The 24,943-nt window shown below is 36.3% G+C and overlaps 1 protein-coding gene across 1 annotated transcript in view; it reads right to left on the reverse strand.

Annotated features, from left to right (window-relative positions):
- LOC109848472 (nuclear cap-binding protein subunit 1-like) overlaps nucleotides 14,748–24,943 on the reverse strand; it is a 48,999-nt gene continuing 38,803 nt past the window's right edge. The window contains exons 16-19 of the mRNA XM_020417983.1: nucleotides 21,952–22,251; nucleotides 18,238–18,413; nucleotides 18,033–18,144; nucleotides 14,748–15,228 (exon numbers count right to left, since the gene is read on the reverse strand). Coding sequence (XP_020273572.1) covers nucleotides 15,127–15,228; nucleotides 18,033–18,144; nucleotides 18,238–18,413; nucleotides 21,952–22,251 — 690 coding nt within the window. The 3' untranslated portion in view covers nucleotides 14,748–15,126. The remainder of the gene's footprint in view (nucleotides 15,229–18,032; nucleotides 18,145–18,237; nucleotides 18,414–21,951; nucleotides 22,252–24,943) is intronic.

The following is a 24,943-nucleotide window of genomic DNA, read 5'->3' on the forward strand; positions in this document are numbered from 1 at the left end:
ATAATTAATTGTAGTTCAAAATTCATAAATTTCATGAACTATAAACCTACATTTTTAGTTCGTTTATGTTTATTTTGACCAAATGACAAAACATAATGTGGACTTCAAAATTCATGATTTAGTGAGCTACAACTTACAATTTTTATCTATTTTTTTTACTGAATAGCAATAATTAATTGGAGTTTAAAAATCACGAATTTTTTGAGCAAGAATTTTTATGTTTTTTACCAAATAGTATAATTAATTGGAGTTTAAAAATCACGAATTTTATGAGAAATAACCTATGATTTTTGTTCATTTATGTTTGTTTCAACTAACTCATAAATAATTATACAGTGTTAAAAATTTAAAATTTAATAAGCTTTAACCCACAATTTTGTCCTTTTTTGTTCACCAAATACCAAATAATTAGTCAGAATGCAAAATTTCACAATTTTCATGAACAATAAATCATGATTCTTGTTCATTTTTATTTCTTTCGACCAAATGGAAACTAATTGTGCAAAATTTAAATTTAATATTTCATGAATTATAACCCATGATTTTCTCCATTTTTGTTTATTTTCACCAAAGAGTAAATATCTAATCGGACTTCAAAATTTACGATTTAGTTTCAAAAAATTTGAAACTAATTAGGATTTTTCATTTCCGTTTGTTTCAACCCAATTGAAAATAATTTTGCTTAGTTTAAAAGTGACTGTTTTATGAGTTGTAGCCCATGATTTTTTTATTTTCGCATTGTGCACTAAGTAGTAAATAATTAACCGGAGTTCAATTTTCCTGATTTTTATGAGTTATAACCCATGAATCTTATTAATGTTTATGGTTTTTCTACCAAATGACAAATAATTATGTAGACTTTTAAATTCATGATTTTTAGACCCATGATTTGCGTCCATTTTTATTTATTTTCACCAAAAGGCAAAATACGTAACTCAAGTTTAAAATTCAAGATTTTCGTGAGCTATAACAACTAATTTCTATTCATTTATGTTTGTTTCGATCAAATAGCACATACTTATGTGGAGTTTAAAATTCAACATTTTATAAGCTGTAACCCATGTGTTTTGTTAATTTTCATTGATTTCAACAAAATAGCAAATTATTAATCATAATTCAAAATTCGTGAATTTCACCACCTATATAACCCACATACTTTTGTTCATTTTGACAAACCAAAAATGATTATGTGGACTTCAAATTTTCACGATTTCATGACCTATAACCACAAATTTTGTATATTTTCATTAGTTTTCACCAAGCTACGAATACTTAGTCTAAGTTCAAAATTGATTTTCTAGGACATAACCTATGATTTTTGTTTATTTAAGTTTTTTTCGATCACATAGAAAATAATTACTTGGAGTTCAAAATTTCCTATTTTTTAAGCCATAGCACATGATTTTTGTCCATTTTTATTCATTTTGGCTAATAGCAAATAATTAACTAGAGTTCATTCATAACTTTTATGACCTATAATCCATGATTTTTATTTTATTATTGTGTTCATTTGTCCATTTAGACTAAATGTAAATAATTGTGTGGAGTTCAAAATTTATGATTTCATAAGCTATAACCCATGATTTTTTTCGATTTTCATTCATTTACACCAAGTAATAAATAATTAACCAGATTTAAATATTCATGATTTTCATAAGATATAACCAATTATTTTTTTTTCATTTTTGTTTATTTCAAACAAATGACAAGTAATTAACGGAGTTCAGAATTCACACGTTTGATAAGCTATCTCCCGTAATTTTTGTTTATTTAAAATAAATATAAGGAGTTCAAAGTTCATGATTTTATGAGCTATAACCCATGATCTTTTCCTTTATCTTTCATTTCACCCGAAGTAAAAATAACATTGGAGAGTTTAAAGTTCACAATTTCATGAGTTGTAGGCCATGATTTTTATCCATTTTTTATCATTTTCACCAAGTAGAAGATAATTAACCAAAGTTTAGAATTCATGATTTTCATGAACTATAACTCAATAATTTTTGTTTATCTTTATTCGTTTTAACTAAATGACAAAGAACAACATGGAATTCAAAATTTACTATTTCATAACATATAATCCATTATTTTTGTGTTTTTTGTTTTTACCAAATAGCAAATAATTAACAGGATTAGAAATTCACGATTTTCATGAGTAATAACCTATGGTTTGTATTCATTTATGTTCATTCCGACCAAATGGTAAAAAATTTCAAGTTGAAACTTCACGATTTCATGAGCTTTAACACATGATTTTTTCCATTTTCATTGCTTTCACCCAATAGCGAGTAATTAACCTGAGTGCAACATTCACGATATTCATGAGTAATAACGCATGATTTTTGTTCATTTTAGTCAAACTTAAATAATTATACAGAGTTTAAAATTAATGATTTCCATTTTCATTGCTTTCACCCAATAGCGAGTAATTAACCGGAGTGCAACATTCACGATATTCATGAGTAATAACGCATGATTTTTTTCATTTTAGTCAAACTGAAACAATTATACAAAGTTTAAAATTAATGATTTCATGAGTTTTTAACCCATGATTTCATCTGTAACGCCCCGCCCCGGATTCTCGGAGTCGGTACGCTATTAGATCTGATGGACTGGCCTCACAAACCACCATATATCTTTTCAGCACGTTTTGTCCTCACTCACATGCTCCCTGAAAAACTTCCCAGGGGGTCACCCATCCTAGAATTTCTCCAGGCCAAGCATGCTTAACTTTGGAGTTTTTAAGAGTTGGGTTCCCGAAAAGAAGATGTATCTTGGTGGTATGTGTAAAAACTTTAGATGCTCTAAGCGGAATTGCAGGAAACGTTTTCCTAACATCTAAACGAAGGATCTATTGCATAAATCAATTGGATTAAGAAAAAGGAAAAACGATTACCTCTTGATGCGTGTTCAAAGCCTTCTCTAATGGAGAGATTAAGAGTCTCACTTGAAAACTCCTCTAGTTGATCCACCCGAGCAAAGATCTGGATCCTTAGAAATCAACTGCTAGGTTGAAGATGAAAGGTTTTTGGGAGAGAAAGTAGAAACACTTTCACGTATATAGAGAAAATGGAATTGGATTGGATTTTCTAAAAGAAAATCCACTCTTATTTATAATCCACAAATTAAAGTCATATTTAATTCTATAATTAAATATAATCCACTAATTAAAGTCATATTTAATTCTATAATTAAATATTATCTTTTATAACATTTATAAATAAGTTTATCCTTTATTTAACAATAACTCCTTATTATTAATAAACTCTATTTTGAAGTTATATCTTATATAACTTTATATTATATACTTTATATAATAATTCTCCCAATATATCCAGTCCATAAACTCTTAGGGTGTGACCTCGTAGGACCTAATTATAATAGCAATGAACTTTATAACATAAAGTCCATAAATCATAGTTGGCTTCTAGCAAAACACTATGACTAGCTAAAATAACCGGATTGTAAATCTCTATTAAATGTCCCATACCATAATTAGTAATTGCACATTCGATTAAAGGACACAATTCCTTCAGTATGAGTATTCCAATCAAATCTATCAATACTAATCACATCACCCTCTCAAGGGCTGGGGTATTACATCATCCGTTTTTGTTTACTTTCACCAAGTAGCAAATAATCAACCTTCATGATTTCAGTAGCTATAACTAGTGATTTTTTCATCTTCATTCCTTTCTACCATGTAGTCTATAAATAAAGCCAGTTCAATATTCAATGATTTTTATGAGATATAACCAATAATTTTTATTCACTTTTGTTCATTTCGAACAAATAGTAAATAATTAATTGGAGTTCAAAATTCATGCTTTTAATGAGCTATAACCTACAATATTTGTTCGTTCTTGTTCATTTCAACCAGATGACAAATAATCATGAGGAGTTCAAAAATCATAATTTTATGAGCTATAACCAATAGTTTTTCTTCATTTTTCTTCATTTCAACCCCATTGAAATAATTTTATAGAGTTTAATATTCACCATTTCATGAGTTGTAGCCTATGATTTCTATCGATTTTTGCTCATTTTCAACAAGTAGAAAGTAATCAATTTTCTACTTGATAAAAACAATACCGTGTGATTTTTATCCATTGTCATTCGACTTCTCCAAATTATAAATAATTAATCACAATTCAAAATTCATAATTTTTATGAGCTATAACCTAGTATTTTGCCCCATTTATGTCTATTTTCACCAAATAGAAAATAATTATTTGGTGATCAAAATTCACAACTTTCATGAGCAATAGTTGTTTGCGGTGAAAGTTGCTGTCTTCATTGCTATCGAATCTATTACAACTTTAGTCGTTACAATAAACTCGAATGAAATAAAAAGTTGATCTTTTTATAAGATCTCCTTACACAATGAAAATAGAAAGTTTACAACTTTATCAAACAAACGCAGAGATCGTTTATCGGTCTTCTGCTTGCGTGGGATCTTTGCCTGTGTCGGGGTTTATCCGTGGACCACCGTCGATCAGATCTGATTGCTGAAAAATTGGGCAGAGCTTCGTCTATCCGCGAAGGGATCGAGAAAATCGTAGCTCTTATCTCGGCGAAGCGAGATAATCACTCTTCTTAAGATTACCGCAACAGGATAATCCTAAGGAACGGATCCGGAAAACTGTAGATCTGACGAATCTCTCTCTCTCTCTTGCGTTGAAGAACTCGATCCGATCTCTCCTCCTCCTCTCTGAAATCCATGTACCTTCAGTCTTCAATCCGGCAGGGCTTCGCCTAATCTTCCAAAATTCTAGATCTGAAAAAATGAGGACCCGGGGGCTCTATTTATAGGTTTTACGGACGTCCGGGCGGTTAAAACCACCTAAAAGGTGATTTCTGCACCGGAGACATCCCAGGGTGTCTCAAACTGGGCCGAGACACCCAAGGGTGTCTCGCTCGTGCCGAGACACCTCGGGTGCCCCAGTTCAGCCTGAGACGCTCCGTTATGCCAGTTCGTCCGTTTCCGCCGTAACTTTTTCATCCGAACTCGGATTTGAGCGATTCGAAGTGCGTTGGAAAGCCGACGAAGAGTTATATAAGCTTCAATGATTAAATCAACCGCGGGATAAATGAGACACGAAGGGTATTTCACCGTTTGTGAACGATACGAGGTTCCCGAACGGTTCATATCTTCACCATTCCGAAGTTCCGTTGTTTCACGTAGTTCGTTGGTTTACTTCAAGCGTTCGCTGACATCAATCAAGCTTTTGTGAACCAGATGGTGACGTTCATCGTCATTTCTTAACACTGAGCTGTTCGTGGAGACCTATAGGTAATTTTCGATGCCTACAGATACCCCCTCCAAAGCGTTCCAGACTCGTTTCTTTTGTAGAAGAGGCTGGAATACTTTGGATGTGATTGGTCCAGCCTTCAGTCGGCATAAAGGACCTGTAGTTAGCTTCGATTCTTGACTCCTTCGATTTTCAGTCTACTCGATGCTTTGATGAATAGCCGAAATCTTTCTGGCGCTGCGTTTATCGTATGGCCGTCGTCGAAGTCTCAAATCTACAACTGATGAGTTGAGTTTGGCTCGTGTCATTGAGTTGACTTTTTGATCACAACGCGTTGACTGGCATTGACCTAGGGTTACGCGTTGACCAGCGTTGGCCCTAGGGTTTCGAACGTCATGCGTTGACTTTTTGATCGCAACGCGTTGACTGGTGTTGACCTAGGGTTACGCGTTGACCAGCGTTGACCTAGGGTTTCGAACGTCGTACGTTGACTTTTTGGTCGCAACGCATTGACTGGCGTTGACCTAGGGTTACGCGTTGACCGGCATTGATCCTAGGGTTTCGAACGTCGTACGTTGACTTTTTGGTCTCGTGCCATTGAGTTGACTTTTTGATCGTAACGCGTTGACTGGCGTTGCCCTAGGGTTACACGTTGACCGGCGTTGACCTTAGGGTTACGCGTTGATCGGCGTTAACACAGCTTATATTCGTACGTTTGCTGGAGCATACACATTTTACGCTCTTAAGGTATTGGAGCATGGTGATCCCAAATGTCGGAGCTGTAGGACCAACTGTTAAAGCTGATTCATCTGCATGTATAGATCTTATCCTGAAGTTGTTGGATGCTCAAGTCACGAGACCAACTAATGGAGCTGGTGCGTCAATGACTCGCATTTATAGAATTTTTGGCAAATTCTCAGCCATCAACGGGTTTGATGAGCCTTTACCGACTACCGTTTGAGTCGGGCTAGCATGCAGATTATTTAGATCCGTTCTGCACATAACGTTGTGCTAAAAGAGTTAACTCTTTTAGTGCTACGACATTGAATACGTAGACTTCATCTTTCTCATGGGAATAGACTACCCGGCAACGTGTGTTAGACGTAGACATAGGATTTTTGGTAAATCCTTAGCCATCAACGGATTTGATATGCCTTTACCGACTACCGTTTGAGTCGGGCTAGTAAGCGGATTGTTTACTTCCGTTCCGAATGTGACGTTGTGCTAAAAGAATGAACTCCCTTAGACTTGATGCTACGACTTCGAATACGTAGACTTTACCATTGTTACGGGAATAGGCTACACGACAACGCGTGTTAGGCGCTGACTTATCCTTACTTAGGATTCAGGATAAAAGTCCCCAGACTCGGATTCTGGTGTCTTCTTCAATCGGTAAAAGACTAAACCGGCAACGCGTATTAGGCGTTGGCTTATCCCTGCTTAGGCTTCGGGATAAAATTCCCCGTGCGTGTGAAGCACGAATTTTGGCGTTATTAATAATAACCTGCCACAATATTAAATATGTGGACTTTTGTCCTTTTTATTGTCAAAGACTAACCGGAAATGCGTGTTAGGCGTTGACCTATCCCTACTTAGGATTCGGGATAAAATTCCCCATGCATAAAAGGCATAGATTTTTGTTGCTACGATGCTGAATACGTAGACTCGGTTGTTTTTTTTACGAAAACGAACCACCCAGCAACGCGGGTTAAGCGCTGACTTATCCCTACTTAGGCTTTGGGATAAAATACCCCAGACTGGATTCTGATATCTTTTTTAATCGGTGAAAGACTAAACCGGCAACGCGTGTTAGGCTTTGACCTATCCCTACTCAGGATTCGGGATAAAATTCCCCGTGCATAGAATGTACGGATTTGAAGTTGAGAATTGTGTCTTTTCTCAGGGTAAAGACGAACCCAAAATGGAAGAGGAAGAATTTTATATTCTATCTCCCGGCACCGAAGAGGAAGAATTTTATATTCTATCTTCAGTTGGAAAGGAAACTCGAAGTGGGATCTCCACCCCCAGAATCCGGAAAGATGAAACTAGGAGTGAGATCTCCACTCCGAGAATCGGAAAGATTTAAGTAACCCTAACTTTTATAAGATTGGTTGCTTGATCCAATAAAAGAGTTCCTCATTTATTAAGGGGAAATTCCGATTTCGACCCTAACTTTTATAGGTTTGGCTAAAAAAGGAAAAGATGGAAGTCTTTCGTTTATCGAAAGGGATAACTCAATCTTAGTCCTAACTATCTGCAGGTTTGACTAAGTGAAGTTGGAGACAATCCTAACTTTTATAGGTTTGATTGCTCAATTGAAAGTGGACCTCTCGTTCATGAAAGGAATCGAGAGGAGAATCTGGTTGTGGCCCTAACTTTTATAGGTTTGACCAAGGAAGCAGTGAAAGTGGGAGGTTTGAAATGATCTTACCTCTTACAGGCTTGATCGTTCAATTTGAAAGTGGACCTCTCGTTCATGGAAGGAATCGAGAGGGGACTTTGGTTGTGGTCCTAACTATAGGAAGGTTTGACCAGGTAGACAGTGAGAGTGGGAGTACAAATCATAGTGGGGGTTTAGTGTTTATCACCTTGTTCGTAATTATCGGGTTATCCCTAAGAAAATTACATATAGCGTTCTTCTGGGAACTTCCCATTACATGAATCATCCACCCCCAGCTTCTTTCTTGTAACTGGGTCTGACTTTGTACTCCGTTACATGTCCGGGTTATCCTTAAGAATATTAGCGTAATATTCTCCAGGAACTTCCCATAAATGGTAGGAAACAGTTTAGACTCATATACCTATTGGAGTATCAGGGAGCAGTTTAACCTCATATACCAATCGGAGGATTGAGAAGCAGTTTATACTCATATACTTTTCGGAGTATTGCCGTTCTTAATTGGCTTACCGTAGCGTTATGACGCCGGCTTCAACCAAGGTTTGGATGCTATTCTTTAAAGTAAAGCACGCCTTGGTGGGGTGAAGGATCCTCCTGTGGTACGCGCAGTACTTCGGATCCGTAGTATTGTCAGCTTCCTCCTGATTCGTGATGGGTGGCAGCTTGATCTTGTTGTTTTCAAGAAGGGTTTCGAAGATGGCTGGAACATCTTCGTCTTTGAATGAGTACTCTTTTTGGAGCCTTGGATCCGAATTCTTCTGTTTTCTTCAGAGCTGTTGTTGTGACGTTTGATTAACGTCAACAACTGTTGTAGGTGTCTTCCCTTCATCATGGGACACGAGACTCGAATTCAGAGGGTTAACCATCGGTTGGTTTCTTTCGACCTTCCTCCTTCTAAGGAAGCGTTCGGCCTGTTCTCCGTGCACCTTCAACTCTCTCCAGGTATTGAGCGGCTCTACTCCCATAACGTCCAAGATGTTAATGGACAAGTTATTATGACAGGTCTGCAAGACGAATTCCTCCGTGATGGGATCCTTGCAGTTCATTGTCTGATTGCGGAAGCGTTTGATGAAGGTATCCACCGACTCTCCGTCTTTTTGTTTCTCATCGAAGAGTGTCCTGATCGACACTTCGGCGTCATCATCGAAGAAATGAGCGAGGAACATACTTTCCAGGTCCTCCCAGTTGTTGATGCTTCCGGGCTTGAGGCGGCGGTACCAATCGAAGGTGGGCCCGCGAAGGATGCCAACAAATAACCGGACCATCAGAGGCTCGTTGCCAGAGATCACTCCCAAATGGGACTTGAAATAGATCAGGTGCTGAGTGGGCGAACCCTTCCCGTCGAACGGCGTGAAGTTGATCAGGTTGAACTTCGCCGGATACGGGATCGAATCCCACTCTTTCGGGTAAGGATACGGAATACCGGTCTTCTTTACCTCTTGAGCAGACATTAAAGCATTAATTTTGCTCTCGAGATCCTTCATCTTTTCGTCCTCATCTATATCCTGTTTTGGACAGTTTGGGAACCCTTCCCGTCGAACGGCGTGAAGTTGATCAGGTTGAACTTCGCTGGATACGGGATCGAATCCCACTCTTTCGGGTAAGGATACGGAATACCGGTCTTCTTTACCTCTTGAGCAGACATTAAAGCATTAATTTTGCTCTCGAGATCCTTCATCTTTTCGTCCTCATCTATATCCTGTTTTGGACAGTTTTCGAGAGGAATAATGCGGCCACCCCCAGTGTTATCATTATTGATGGGTCCACCCCTAGCGTAGTTATTTTTAGTGGGGCCACCCCCAGTATTCTTGGGTGGTGCCACCCCCAGCGTTGTGTTCATTCACATCTGAATCGCTACCTGCTTGGTTAGCAGTGCTGCGACGGCTGGATTCACCTAGCTGATTCGACAAAGCTCGGATTTATTGGTCGTGCATTTGTCTCATCTCCTGTATAGCCATTTCCATTTCGATTTTGAACGCTTCTTTCTGCTTGGCTAGAGCATCCTCAATGATTTTGGCTATTTGCTCGGTGTTGACCATGAACACTTCACGGGATTGTCCCGGACTGGATACCGTATTATCAGAAGCGATTGCCGAGTTAGCATCCGATGCTTCATCATCCGAGGATAACCCTCTCTGCATTCTCTGATAATCCCTTTGTCTAATAGTTCCTGATCGTAACCGGGTTAGACGATGCGATACAAGCGGATCAGAGCTAGAAGGTCGAATCGATTTTCCCTTATCAACCATATTGATGGTAACCTCTAGGGGTTCGTCACCTTGAACGACCGATCGTTTCTTATGGAGACGCTTTTGATTGGACTTAGCCTTTTCGTTGGAGATCCTCTCAAATATCGCGACCCTCTGCAGAGCGGTCTTGGGGCAGCTGCACGCTGATAATACTGCCCTGATAAATTTGATACACGGACAGTGAGAGTCCGCTTCCCAGGTACTTCTCTTTCGTACCCCCAGCCCGATAGTACAACTCATCAACGTTGCGGTCGGAGTAACCTATCGGCTGCTTACATGGATTCTCAGGTATAACGAGTTCGTCTGTCTAACGCGTTTTCCTCTGAGTAAATATTGCCTTGTTGGCATCTACGGGAGTCGCACGTTTGGAATCACACCCTTGTGAGGGTGAAACCTTAACGGGCTCCTGGTTTTCTGCACGTACCCCCAAGCGGGCCGTTATGAAAATTAATTCGTTAGGAGGTTGCGTACGACCCCCAGTCTGGATGTTTGCTCGAAGTTCCTTCAACGGTCTCAAGCTTTCCTTAATAGGCGCTTTACCTCGATCCTCGGGTAGAGCACCGATGCAATCCTTCAACGGGACTCTAGATTTGGGGAGATCCACGCTGTCATAGGGCTTCGTCGGAGGTGCGAGAGCAATAGGAACGGGATCTGGAGTTGACAAAGGCCGGAGAGCAGCCTCGGATGCTTTTGCCTTAGTCTTTGGCATCCAACCTTGCTTAGATATTGGTGGCTTTTTGACCACCTTTCCTTTCTGTAACTCATGTGCATTCCGTACAAGGATCCTCGTCTGCGGTAGCAGTGCGCGGCGCTTGTGGATACGCTCCTCAAGAGTTGAACGGTTTCGTTTGACACGAACCCATTCATTAGTAGGTGGTTGGGAGGAGGTTCCCAAAGCTTGTTGCTGGAACACTTTGCGTCTTCGGCGTTTCAGATCCGCATCATAGCAGATCCCGTCAATAGGCTCCAAAGCCTTGGCAAATTAACGCGCGAGATGTTGACGGCGCCTTTGACGAGCGCTCTTTGTCAACATCGGTGCACATTCAACGGGCAACTCCTTGACTTTCGAGGAGTTGTCACGAACGTTGGATCTGGTTTCTTTGGAAGCCGGCGGATCGTTGCGAGGTGTAACTACAACATCGACGGCGAAGAGATCGTCTTCTTGGGTTTTCAGACCTGAAGACCAGCGGATCTTCCTGGGGGAGGAGGCCTTCCTGCACCTGCAAGGAGAGGCAGATCTGGAGGAGGAGGAGGAGACATACTCCTCGAACTTCTGCTGGTCAAACTCGTATTCGACCTCTTCGAGCACTGGGATCTTGATCATCGGCTGCGGCCCGACAGCTTCGGCAGCGGAGCTGTTGTGGTCGCCAGTTTGTTTGCGGTGAAAGTTGCTGTCTTCATTGCTATCGAATCTATTACAACTTTAGTCGTTACAATAAACTCGAATGAAATAAAAAGTTGATCTTTTTATAAGATCTCCTTACACAATGAAAATAGAAAGTTTACAACTTTATCAAACAAACGCAGAGATCGTTTATCGGTCTTCTGCTTGCGTGGGATCTTTGCCTATGTCAGGGTTTATCCGTGGACCACCGTCGATCAGATCTGATTGCTGAAAAATTAGGCAGAGCTTCGTCTATCCGCGAAGGGATCGGGAAAACCGTAGCTCTTATCTCGGCGAAGCGAGATAATCACTCTTCTTAAGATTACCGCAACGGGATAATCCTAAGGAACGGATCCGGGAAACTGTAGATCTGACGAATCTCTCTCTTGCGTTGAAGAACTCAATCCGATCTCTCCTCCTCCTCTCTGAAATCCTTGCACCTTCAGTCTTCAATCCGGCAGGGCTTCGCCTAATCTTCCAAAATTCCAGATCTGAAAAAATGAGGACCCGAGGGCTCTATTTATAGGTTTTACGGACGTCCGGGCGGTTAAAACCACCTAAAAGGCGATTTCTGCACTGGAGACACCCTAGGGTGTCTCAAACTGGGCCGAGACACCCTAGGGTGTCTCGCTCGTGCCGAGACACCTTGGGTGCCCCAGTTCAGCCTGAGACGCTCTGTTATGCCTGTTCGTCCGTTTCCGCCATAACTTTTTCATCCGAACTCGGATTTGAGCGATTCGAATTGCGTTGGAAAGCCGACGAAGAGTTCTATAAGCTTCAATGATTAAATCATCCACGGGATAAATGAGACATGAAGGGTATTTCACCGTTTGTGAACAATACGAGGTTCCCGGTCGGTTCATATCTTCACCATTCCGAAGTTCCGTTGTTTCACGTAGTTCGTCGGTTTACTTCAAGCGTTCGCTGACATCAATCAAGCTTTTGTGAACCAGATGGTGACGTTTATCGTCATTTCTTAACACTGAGCTGTTCGTGGAGACCTATAGGCAATTTTCGATGCCTATAATAGTCTACAGTTTTTGTCTATTTTCATTCATTTTGATGTAATTGTAAATAATGAATTGGATTTCAAAATTCATGATTTTCATGACCTATAACCCAAACTTTTGTTCATTTTTGTCTTTTAACCACATGGCAAATAATTATGCAAATTTTAAAATTCAAATTTTACGTGCACACATGATTTTCATCAGTTTTTGTTTGTTTCCATCAAAGATGAATAATTAACTAGAGCTTAAAATTCACAATTTTCATGAGCTATGACACATATTTTTAGCTTATTTTTTTCTATTTTGATTAAATGATGAAAAATTATCCATGTTTCAAAATTCATGATTTCATGAGATATAATTCATAATTTTTGTCTTATTTTTGTTTTCGACCAAATGGTAAATAGTTAATAAAAGCTTAAAATTCACGCTTTTCATGAGCAATTACCTATGATTTTTGTTCATCTACGTTCATTTCAACTAAATAAAAAATAATTATGCGACATTCAAATTTTACAATTCCATACCCTTTAACCCATGATTTTTGTCCATTTCCGTTCGATTTCACCAAATAGAAAGTAACTAATTGGAGTCCTAAATTCAAGATTTCCATCATCAATTTATCATGATTTTTGTTCTATTTTGTTCACTTCGACTAATTGCAAATAATTACATAGAGTTCAAAATTCATGATTTCATGAGCAATAATCCATGATTTTGTCTATTTTTATTTATTTTCACAGAATAGAAAATAATTAACTGGAGTTTAAAATTTATGATTTCATAAGTTTTAACCCACAATTTTTGTTCAATATTGTTCATTTTGACCCAATGACAAATAATTATGTGGGCTTAAAATTTCATGATTTCATAAGTTATAACCCATGATTCTTGTCTGTTTTTGCTTATTTTTACCAAGTATTAAATAATTAAGTGTAGTTCATATTCACAATTTTCATGAGATATTACCAACAATATTTATATATTTTTTCATTTCGAAAAAATGGCAAGTAATTAACCATTGTTCAAAATTCATGTTTTTGATGAGCTATAATCCATTTTTTTCATTTCGACCAAATCATAAATAATTATGAGGAGCTAAAAATTTATAATTTCATGAGCTATAACTCATGTTTTTTTCTTTTTTGTTCATTTTAACCGAATTAAAAATAATTTTGCAGAGTTTAAATTTTATCATTTCATGAGCTGTAACCCACGTTTTTTGTCAATTTTTATTTATTTCCACGAAGTAGCTAATAATTAATTAGAATTTAAAATTCAAGATTTTCTATAGTATTTGGCGGTAATTTTTGGGTTTATTGGCAAAAACCCATTTTGGTTGTGTGTGAGTTTAACAATAAATGGAGGGTAAGATTTTAGATTTATGAACAAAAAACTCTATGCAATTTGTGATGATATAAGCGTGAAAAAAATAGGAAAACGGGTAGTTTAAATATTTAGTTTATAATACATTATACACCTAGCCACTTAGTTTGCAAGTTACAACAAAAATTACAACTCGCAATACATAGTAACTGTTTAAATACAAACATAATTTAAAAGTAATTTATGGAGGTAAAGGTTTGGGTTTATAGGCAAAAAGCCGTTTTAGAAGTAGATAAGTTTAAAAACAAGGAGTAAGACGCTTGGTGAAGCAGTTTGGATAAGAGTGATTCTACACGTAGTCGAATTTAAAAATAAATAGGGGTGAGGCTTTGGGTTGATTAAAAAAACGGGCGAATTTAAAAATAATGGGTGTAAAACTTCGGGTTATAATAGGCACAAGAAATATTTTTATTATGCCTCATATTATTATATTACTAAAACTCATGGAGTATTTTGGTTGTAAAGAGGACATAAGAGTCTTCTGTAAGTTAGTGGGCTTAAAAATAAAGCGGTTTATAGTTAAATTTGTACGCAAGACGCCCTTTGTTTAGATCTCTTTTTTAGTCCATACGCTAAACCGTAGCATGCACGGTAAAATATTAAATTGGTTTACAACATTTGGACTTTTAGATAGAATGGAGCTATTATGAGTAAAAAAAATAAAAACTTGCTATACTCTGTCGTGGGATTGGAAGATTCAATCGTAGTCTCAGGGGGAGGTGAGCATCAGCTGACAGTCCCGGTTTATAAGTTAATACAGGCGCAGCGTTGCTCGGAAATTATAAAGTATAACGTGCCCATGGATAAATTACGAGCGGATCCATCCCTTTCGTTTTCGTATCTATTGCAGCACTAGAATTTGGCATCTTTGATCATCTGAGCACCTTTTATTATTATTATACATATGCTAATTATTAGCAAAATAGGTCTTGATCAAGCTTCCGCGTTTACTTATAGCGCAGTTCCGATATGTAAAAATTATCAGCTGCCCCATCGCAAACAGGGGGGATGCTTTTCAATCTGTATTGACAATTGATACACCAACCATACTAAAAAGGAAAGAAGACTGGTCACAAAATATCTTACGCCACCTTATCATAAGAGATGCCCGCAGCAATGCAATTGACAAGACATCTCAAGAGGGGTTACTTTTTCCTGATGAGCACTGCCATCATCTCATAATTGAAAACATTTTGATGCCTCTCGATTGTGAACTTTTTCAGGCTTTCCTCTAATTCTGCTGTCGTGCATACCCTTGGACAAGGATATGGAGACTAGGATGACAGTAGAAAGTGCTTATAACTGAAAGCCTGGGAGCAAATAAAAAGAGTTCGAAGGGCGCTACTAGCAGATAGTGAACCCACAGCGAGACAGTTTACAGATATACTTGTTACAACTGAATGCGTATTAGAATTTCAACAAGTATACAACAAGTCGATTAAGTCAATCAGCTTCGCCTGCAAAGCCCAACATAAGCAGCTTTCTTGAACAGCGGATGGGCATCTTCAACAAACACCTCCGCCTCCAGCATTTCAATATGAGGCCAAATCTGCAGAGAGAGGACAACACGAGTAAAAAGTGCTAAAATGTTCAGATCAATAAAGATTATCTAAAATAAGAAGGAATCATATACATATTAATAAAGCGTTAAGAAAAGAAATTATCAACCGTGAAAAAATGGATACCATTTACGCCAATCCACACATATAGCAGTAGAAAAAAAATCAGATAGCAAAGCTGCTTGAGAGCTTTGCACAGTTGATCCTCAAATTACGCATAACTAGATATATAAAGATTTAGTACACAATGAGCAAAAATCACCAGTCCAATACCCCAGCATAACCGTGAAAACAATTAAAACATGCAATGTCTTTTAGTTTAAAAATACACTGCACGTCTAACCATTGAATATAAGGTTAATTTTTTTAGTGACACGTAAATTTTTTTAGGATGCGCTTAAAGTTTTCCAAAGTATATAGTAGAAAACTAGAAAGTTAATTTTTTCATACAATATACTTAAATACTTCTTTTTGATGAAGTTTGTTTCTTTGTTCTGTTTTTTTTCTTCACAAAGCTTGTATTAGGATCATGATTTCATTTTATATTTAATTAACACGTGTTTAGTTACAGTTAAGTCATCAGATCATACACTCTATTGTGTCTCTCCCTTCGCTTAATTGCACGCATTGCATTGCATATTACGCATGTGCACTTACAGAGACTTTGCATCTAGCATAGTTGTGCACTTACAGAGACTTTGTATCGGGACTTGGTTCGCAAGAACTATACGACTGTTCGAGAGTGGATTCGGGGAATCGCACAACAATGAGTAACACTGTATAGCAAACAGTCGATGTTCAAAGTGTACTTAAACATAATTCAGCGAAGCCTTTTTCTTTTAAGGATACTTTAAGTAGATGAGTTCAAAAATAAATAGGGTAGAACTTTGGGTTTATAGGTAAAAATCCCGCATGGTAAGTGGATGGACTTTAAAAAAATCGAGAAAACTTTAAGTTTAGGGGCTGTTTGGTTCGCTATTATAAGGGGTGGAAAACTCAGAAAACCCCTCCACGTCAGATTTTTAGCCCTCCACGTCAGCTTTTTTATTTCCGTCCATTTCTTTGTGCCGCTTTGGTTCGCTCGAATGGAAGAGGGAAAACTCTGCTGAAATCGCCGCCAACTAAGATTTTTTCCCTCTCCGATTTTCTTCCCAACCAAGTGAAATTGATAAAAACTCTGCCACGTCAGATTTTTTTCCTTTTCTGCTTTGTTTACAAAAGTTTTCCTTTTTTTTCTATGCGAACCAAACACAAGAAAAATAAATACATTGGTTTCCCACCATTTTTTATGTGCGAACCAAAGAAAAACAATCTATTTCTTGGAAAAGTTTGGAAAACTCAAAATTTGTGTTTCTTTACATGGAATTACACTTCTCTATATCCAGGAAACGAACCAAACAGCCCCTTATAGAAAAAAACCTGTGGGTGGACTTTAAAAAAATCGAGAAAATTATAAGTTTATAGAAAAAAACCTGCGGGTGGACTTAAAAAAATAGAGAAAACTTTAAGTTTATAGGAAAAAACCTCCCATCTACAATTAGGGATGCTGGAACATTAGTACGAAGAAAGGCAGAAAATAATGGTTTTAAGAATTTGGTAAAAATACACCATATCTAGTGACCTATAATAAAAATATAGAAAGCAACACCAACGTATAACAACTTACACTATACGTAGCCAAAATACAAAGTGAATTTGAAACTAGTCCAATGAAATATTTTAGAGTTTCAGAGTGATTTTGAAAGTAGATTGATTTAGATCCTATTCATTACACAAAAGTAGCGGAGCGATCACTACTTTATGAATATTGTTGATTACCTAATTGATGATTATGATTTGTTTAGTACAAATTAGGTATAAGTGCAATATATGGAACTATAGCGCATGATAAATTTAGAATGAATCTCAATCACTCCCTAAATAATCAACATTAGCAAAAAAAAAAAAGTGTTGTCTCCACTACTTTTTGGTAGTATAGAGGATCCAAATTCAAAGTGGATGAGCTTAAAAATAATTGGGGGTAGATCTTGGAAGTGAGTGGGTTTAAACATAAATGAGAGTAAGACTTTAAGTTTATAGAAAAAAAAACTCATCTAGAGTATGCAGCGCCACAACATTGATTATGCAAAAGGTTTAAAAAAATCTCAAGCACTTTGTTTAAAATATACCATACATGTAATTAACTCAGAATGAAAATATAACATAAGCAAAAAACGGAAACTCCCACAAACGAAAATATAACAATATAAGCAAAAAAATAGCAACAAACACCATATAATTTTGTTTCGAAATACACAATGTACTTAATCACTTCGAATAAATATCTAATATATAGCAAGTAATAGCAAATATAATTTATATATTATGTCAAAATGTTGAAGTACAAAATGCATTTAAAGATAATTCAATAGAATAGTTTTGAGTCTAAAAGTGTTTTGAAATGGGTGGGTTTAGTGACAAATGAGGGTAAAACCTTGGGTTTACAGGCGAATAACGTGTAGTAAATATTGAAGTAGGCACGTTTAAAAATAAATGAGGTAAAACTTTGGATATCCAAGTAATAAGCACTTGGAATATGAGTGGGTTTAAAAGTAAACAGATAGAAACCTTAGGCATATATAAAAAAACAAAAAAAATGCTCTTGCTTTGGGTTAATACGGTGAACTGTAGTCGTGAATAGTGTCTAGCTACAGAATGAACCCCAATTCTTATAGTAGATAGTATAATATAATGTGCTTATACTACCATTTAATTTGATAAAGAAGTGCATTTTTTTCCTGGCTCATGGACTGACCTCAGTTGCATACTGCCTTGAAAAGGTCTTGACATAGCCCAATGTCGTTAGACACCACTGCTCTCGCTCCCCAATGTTGTAGCCATTAGTAATCCTTTCGCCATTTTTCTGACTGCAAATATTTCATAAGGCAGACATTAAAATTTCATCATGCAGCCAAACTACAGGAATATGAAGCACAAACAAGCAGATTTTGACAACTTGCCTGGAGGTTTTGCCATTATCCTGGTCAACATCCATTGCTGGTGGCTCTTCAGTGTCCATAGCCACGCTTTCCACATGAGCAGCCTTTAAATTAGGCAATTTTCCTTCGGCAGATACAGGAGGCAATCTTTCCTTCAGCACATCTCCAAGGTTCTTGTATAGTGACAAAAAAAGTGCCTGCATGGCCATCACCAAGTCAGGCCATTTATAAAACCACTTGTAGAAGGATCATGTTCAATTATCAAGGTTGCACATATTTCTTCTGATATATTTCAATTAGTTTGATAAATGCAACTCTTTCAAACTTCTTACCCATGTACCAAGTTATTTCCAAACAGAGAGCTTTTGAACAATATAATTACGAGACAACATGACATGGAATTAGGTCTTCTGTTTATCATAGTCATGCATTAAAATATTGACGTGAAATATAAGTGCTCCAAGAAGCTTCTACAAACCATTGGATTACTTCAATTAGAATTTAAAGTGAAAGTAACCACATTACAATTTACATGCAATAGCCTAATTCTACTAACATAAAGTAACAACATACACACACATGCAAATTCTACTAACATACACATACATGAAATAGCCAAATTCTAGTAACATACACATATATCTATATACTACTTATAAAAGAGGATTGTCATGTCATGTCAAAACTTTTGAATGCTTTTACTTTTTACCCTCTTAGTTTTCTTAATTCACAATTATGCCCATTATTTATAATTAATTCTTAATTACCCATAACCTCTCATTAACTATGTCCTCTCAGTTAATCCTTAACAATTAATAGTTATATTATTATTTAAATTTTTTAATTATGTACAATATTTTATTAAATAATTATTTTTTAATTAATAATTATCTAAATTATAACCTAATTTATAGTTGTTTTTATTATTATAAATTGTCAGTTATATTTTAATATAAGTAGTATAAATATTTTAAAATTATTCTTTAAATTAAGAATTAACAATATTATTTAATAATTATAACTATTAAATAAATTATTTTTCTACAGAACTTCGTGCAGGTCTTTAGGCAGACCTGTGAGTATTATTAATAGGATGGCAGGAAAAGCCATTAAACGATCACAAGGGTGGCTCACTAGAGATTAATCTCCACAGACGTCTAAGAAAATCCAGGATATTATAGATCTATCCTGGATGCAGTACAATAGCATGCCAACTAAGAACAAATCGACAAACCTAAAGAAAAACCAAAAACCAAAGATGGATCGAAAGTCATTAATTTCTTCAATAGGTAATCAAACCAATGTAATCTTCATGCATAGTCTGACGACAATGAGTTGGAAGCCCGCCCGCCCGCTACCTGAACAAAAGATAGTTAATTCATGAACTATATGACCGTGACTAGCCAAACAATCGGCACCGCTAATTACCCTCCTTATATATGTGTCTAATAGATATTTGCTGATCCCAAAGCACCAAAATCCAACAAAGCACGTGAGATAGCTTCCATGGTATATCCATGGTATTTTATTGCGAGATTCAACAATGTCCACTAAAACTTTATCGTCACATTCTATCTCACAATTTCTCCAACCCGACTGAATTGCAAGTTTAATACCTTCGAGAAGCGTCATAGCTTTGGCTACCATGTTGAGCAATGCCCATAATTATTAGCAAATGATCGAGAAGATACTTTGTGATCACGAAAAGCACCTCCTCTATCATCAAATCCATCAGTTGTCGAACCATCAATGTTTAATTTGATCTTGCCATAAATCGGTGCCGTCCATCGAATCCAACAACCATTACTCATCACATAAGACTTCAGAGGAATTTGAAGAGATTTAAAAATAATGCCATCGTGAAAAGACAGACTATTTAGGAGAGAAATGGGGGTATAATAGATCTAAGTCAGCCTGTAACTTTAACGATATTGTCATCGAATCATGTATCCTTATTCAAATATTCTTTTATTTTAATTGAGCCAAATTTCCCTAGAGAACAACTATAATCCTTGCAATACCCAACTGAGATCTTATATTACCACCCAACATCCACACCTCGATCATATTTGATATTGAATGACTAGTAGATACATTTAACATTCTCAAGATACTATTATTAAATAAGTTATTAAATAATAGTATAATAAACTAATTTACATAAGTATTAAATAAATTATTTAGTAATATTATAATTACCAATGATAGTATAATTATTAATTACTTAAAATAGTACAATGAAATAATTATACATACTTTATTAAATAAGATTATAATATTAATTACTTAAAATAGAACAATGAAATAATTAACTATTAATATTATTAAAGAAGATTATAATATTAAATATATTAATATGGTATGATTATTTAAATAAGTCATGATTAAATTATAATATTTATCCAAGTTATAATAATTATTCATAGTTTCATACAATTCTTTATACAATACAATTTTATTGCGCAATTTCATTGTTAATAACACAAAACTTTACTTGTTCAATTTAAAAATTTATATAATTACTAAAGTCATCTCACAATGTTCTCGTCAATGAAAAAATTCAAAATATAAAACAAGTACATGTGCAGAGCACGCACACTATATTAGTATCCACAAATACGTGTTAGATATAAACACGCGTTAAAGCCTCCAAGAAGGAAAATTTGTGTTAACACATGTTTCTTGCTATGACAACCACTAAGAGGTTATATAAAGTTTATAGCAAGGGAATAACCTGTCATAGTAAAGAAAATACTAATAGTAGGCCAACAGTGAAATAAGTGGAGAGAAAACCTACGGTCAAAAGGATTATTAACAGAGATAGATGCAGATCCTTATGGATTTGGAGCCGATTAATTCCTGTTAAAATTCAAAAATACAATGTCTACTTCTAAATCTACATTTATAACTTCTTTAATGATGTAGAAGTATCCAAAATTAAAAATTCAAGTATTTTAAATTATTTTTACTTATGCTGTTATGCATCAAGGAGGCAAAAATAGACATAAAAAATGATTTAGCTAAGATACATACGTCAGGACAGAAACTTTTGATCTAAACATTTTGATTCTAATCTAATACTTACACATTAATTTCTAATCATTAATTTCTAATCTAAACACTTGGAACACCCTTACATGCCAATATTTTTTATGCCCCGACCAGTTTATGTTTGGACTGCGCATGGCCGATGCATGAACAGGGAAATACTCTAGAATACTTAAATTGTTTTCTTTTTCTAGACGGTTTAGGTGATGTAAATCAAGTTTAAGAAAATATTATCTTCTATGTAAATGACCAAACATCAAATTTGAATAGGAGATATTGGCTACAAATTAAGCCAAGTCTCTCTCTTATTACCCATATTGATCAAGTGGCCACAATATTTCTATTTCTGTTGCATATATGCAAACATTTATATGATGCACAGGAGATCATACAAATAGTGGTGGATAATCCATTAGACTAGGCATGCCTAATGATACCTTGATCAACCGCTAAAAGAAGCTCAACATGCTGTAAATCGTTCTAGAATGAGAACTAAATACAACATATGGGCAATACGGTATACACAAACTAAATACAACATATGGGCAATACGGTATACAACATATGGGCAATACGGTATACACAAACTAACACATGAATTTCAAGAACCCACGTACTGATTTCACATATGAATTACGGTTGAATAGTATTTTCAAAACAGAAAAGTACCCATACTACTAACATTACCTTGTTTTCTTCAAGAGCCCGAGCAAAGAGAGCCTCCTTAGCTTCTAAGGATTCCCGTAAAGATGTTTCTTCATCTTTTGCTTTTGAAGCATACCCTCTAAGCCGTTTTAACCTCCCCAAATTCTCAGCAGGTACAGGCTGGCCATCAACCAGTTCAAGTTTCGCCTCAGCAGCCTCAAGCTCTTTCTGAGCTTTGATTGTAGCTTCCTCTGCTGATGACACACTCTTCTCAAGTGACAGAATCTCACTTCTGAGATCAGTGATTCGATTGTATGTCTTGTTGATTGTGTTTCTAAGGATCTACAACAATAGATAGAATTAGTCAATTGATTCACCATGCATGCAAGGAACTGCACAGGCCATAAAAGAAGAACACTAACGTATGCATCCACTAAGATTACAGTCTGTTAGTCTGTACATATTAAATACTGCTGCGTACATACATTCAGTGCGTGTGCATGCATACAGTACATAGATACATTGATTTTGTTTGATATTTGTGCCAACATGTGCTGCGCATCAAGGCACATATACCAAAGATAATCTGATGTGTAGCACGAATCCCAAAGCAAAATCAAAGGATAAAAAATTGGAGGACGAGCTTCTAGGGTCTGGATTGGTGTAATGGGAGGTAAGGGACGATAGGGATACATTAACCTTGTTTGGGAATTCATAGGTAGATAATGAGAGGGAAGTTAAGGTAATGGAGGCGGAAAACTTTGAGATTTTGCAATCCCACCCACCCCCCCCCACCAACAACGCTGATTGGGTGTAACCTGGTGGAATGGTCGTCTTGAAAAAAAATTAGCTCAAATCAAACTTTATCACTTGTTATCAAGATGAAGTTCCAAGGGGTGAAATAAATGTAATGTATTTTATAACGATTTACACTTCCCCCGCGCTAAACCTTCCCTTCACTTTATTAAAGTACGCAAACATCGAGAGAAATAAGTTATACTTGGTTCTCCTTACTAAATTCCCAAGCGAGTTTTGTATATTACCTTAACTTCCCTAACTTAACTTGATTCTATCTTCCCTATTTCCCTCACTAAGGGGACATATCACAAATGCCTTATGTTTATTCTAGCAAAAATTTCACAAAAGCACATCCTAATTAAAAAGAAAACAGTTCTTCATGTCATCTAGCTAAGTTCAGCATAAAAATTGTAGAATTGGAAATCTCTAAAGTGGGCACTCTTTGCTAGCTATAAATAGCAAGGCATTTAACATTCTTCCAATAATAACAGTCTGTATAAATAAAGATAATAAAGAAAACTTGTGTGGAACTTGAATAAAAATACTGGCAGGCATATTACACAGAAGAAGAAAAGCAGGTAATGCTGTCTAAAATAGACTGGACAATTCTACACGTCTTTTCATTGTCGAGTTTACTTCCTAAGCTGTGAAACATTTCTGTATTATCTTTCCATGTTACTTAAATTCTTCAAGCAAGCCATGGACCCAAACTAATTCTACATCGACATTCAATCCAAAACTATCTACCTTTTCCATTACATCTAGTATTCATCATTGCAAAGCAAACAATAAGCCAGCATTATGATAAGAAACATTAGTAAAGAGAAGGAGAAAAGGTTAATAAAGAAAAATCGACCGGAAAAATCTAATTAACTTTTCTCAGAATTTTAATAGTGGTATGATTTATTCTTTAGGATAATTATTGATATCAGCATACAGTATGCACAACAGTTGGCCATTATTATATACTTAGAAAACTCACAGCTAAACTTCAGATACTAGGTCGCAAAAGGACCTCCCAATAAAAGGGCATACCTCCCATGGTCTATCTGAAAGATGGACTAGTAGTTAACATTTGATGGAGAGAAAACCAAGTGACAACTTGCCAGATTGTGATATGAGGCGGTACCCATCATTCGTTCAATCTTCGTAGTGCGATCTTTGAGAACTCCTTCTTCCAGTAGGAGTAACTTCCTCTATCAGAAGAATTGACTATCATGATCAGGACAAAGTTTGCAATAATTTGACATATCTCTCAAACGGTAATTAATGAGTGAAACTCTTCCGAACCAAGTGTCCAAAAGGTCTGGATTAGCAACTTCAATTGTCAAATCTGTGGGCATGTGGTAATGATACTTTTTCTAAGACTGAAATAAGTTGTTGTACACTTTTCTTGCTTACATACTGCTAAATTCAGAAGAAAAGTGGCATGCCATGTGTTTTCTCCACCATCATTGCTACTGTACATTGAATTGGTCCATCTTTTGGAGGAAGGAACTTTCTAGTTCTGGAGGCAATTTCTACCTGTCTGTAGACAATTAAAGTACATAACAGCTCTCAAAAATTCCATGAGGTCGCCAGTAGCAACACTACGTGATGAACCCATATACAGACACTAGGAATTAATCTTCAAAAAACTCAGATGTACATCAAAACATGATGGCGATCATCCAGGCGATTGATGTCACATGGGTCTTACAAGCCGTTTCTGAGAATTGGTTACATAGAATCTCCCTGTACTTGCATGATTGTATAGATGTGGTACACACACACACATCGCGAAATTCACAGAATACTATATATACAAGTATAATTTATGTATGTACATAATCTAAATGCAAACGAGGTGGCATTGCATAGAATAAAGGAATGAAAAGCATGCAAGGAAGAATAAGCATTTTAACAGAGTCCTCTTGAAAGGATCAAATTCAAGAATAGAAGGTAGAAAACTCAACTTTTTGCGCTTTAACGATTATATGCCTAGTTTACTAAATTGCAATTTCACACTGGCATCAATTATTGCATCCTGTTCTTTTTTTCACTTACTTGATCATTTTTTCTCATCATGTTATCAGTCATTTGCTTGTTTCCTTCGAATTAGTGGCTCCAGGTATATGCCATGCAAGCAAGAGTGAATTCTTAATACCTAATTGGTTATAACATTTTCGAGTGGCTTTATATAAGTTAAATACAATGGGGATAAATAATCTCATGCTCTCTCACACACAACGGAGGA

This window comes from Asparagus officinalis, chromosome 7, assembly GCF_001876935.1.
Source record: "Asparagus officinalis chromosome 7, Aspof.V1, whole genome shotgun sequence".
NCBI classification, from domain to species: Eukaryota; Viridiplantae; Streptophyta; class Magnoliopsida; order Asparagales; family Asparagaceae; genus Asparagus; species Asparagus officinalis.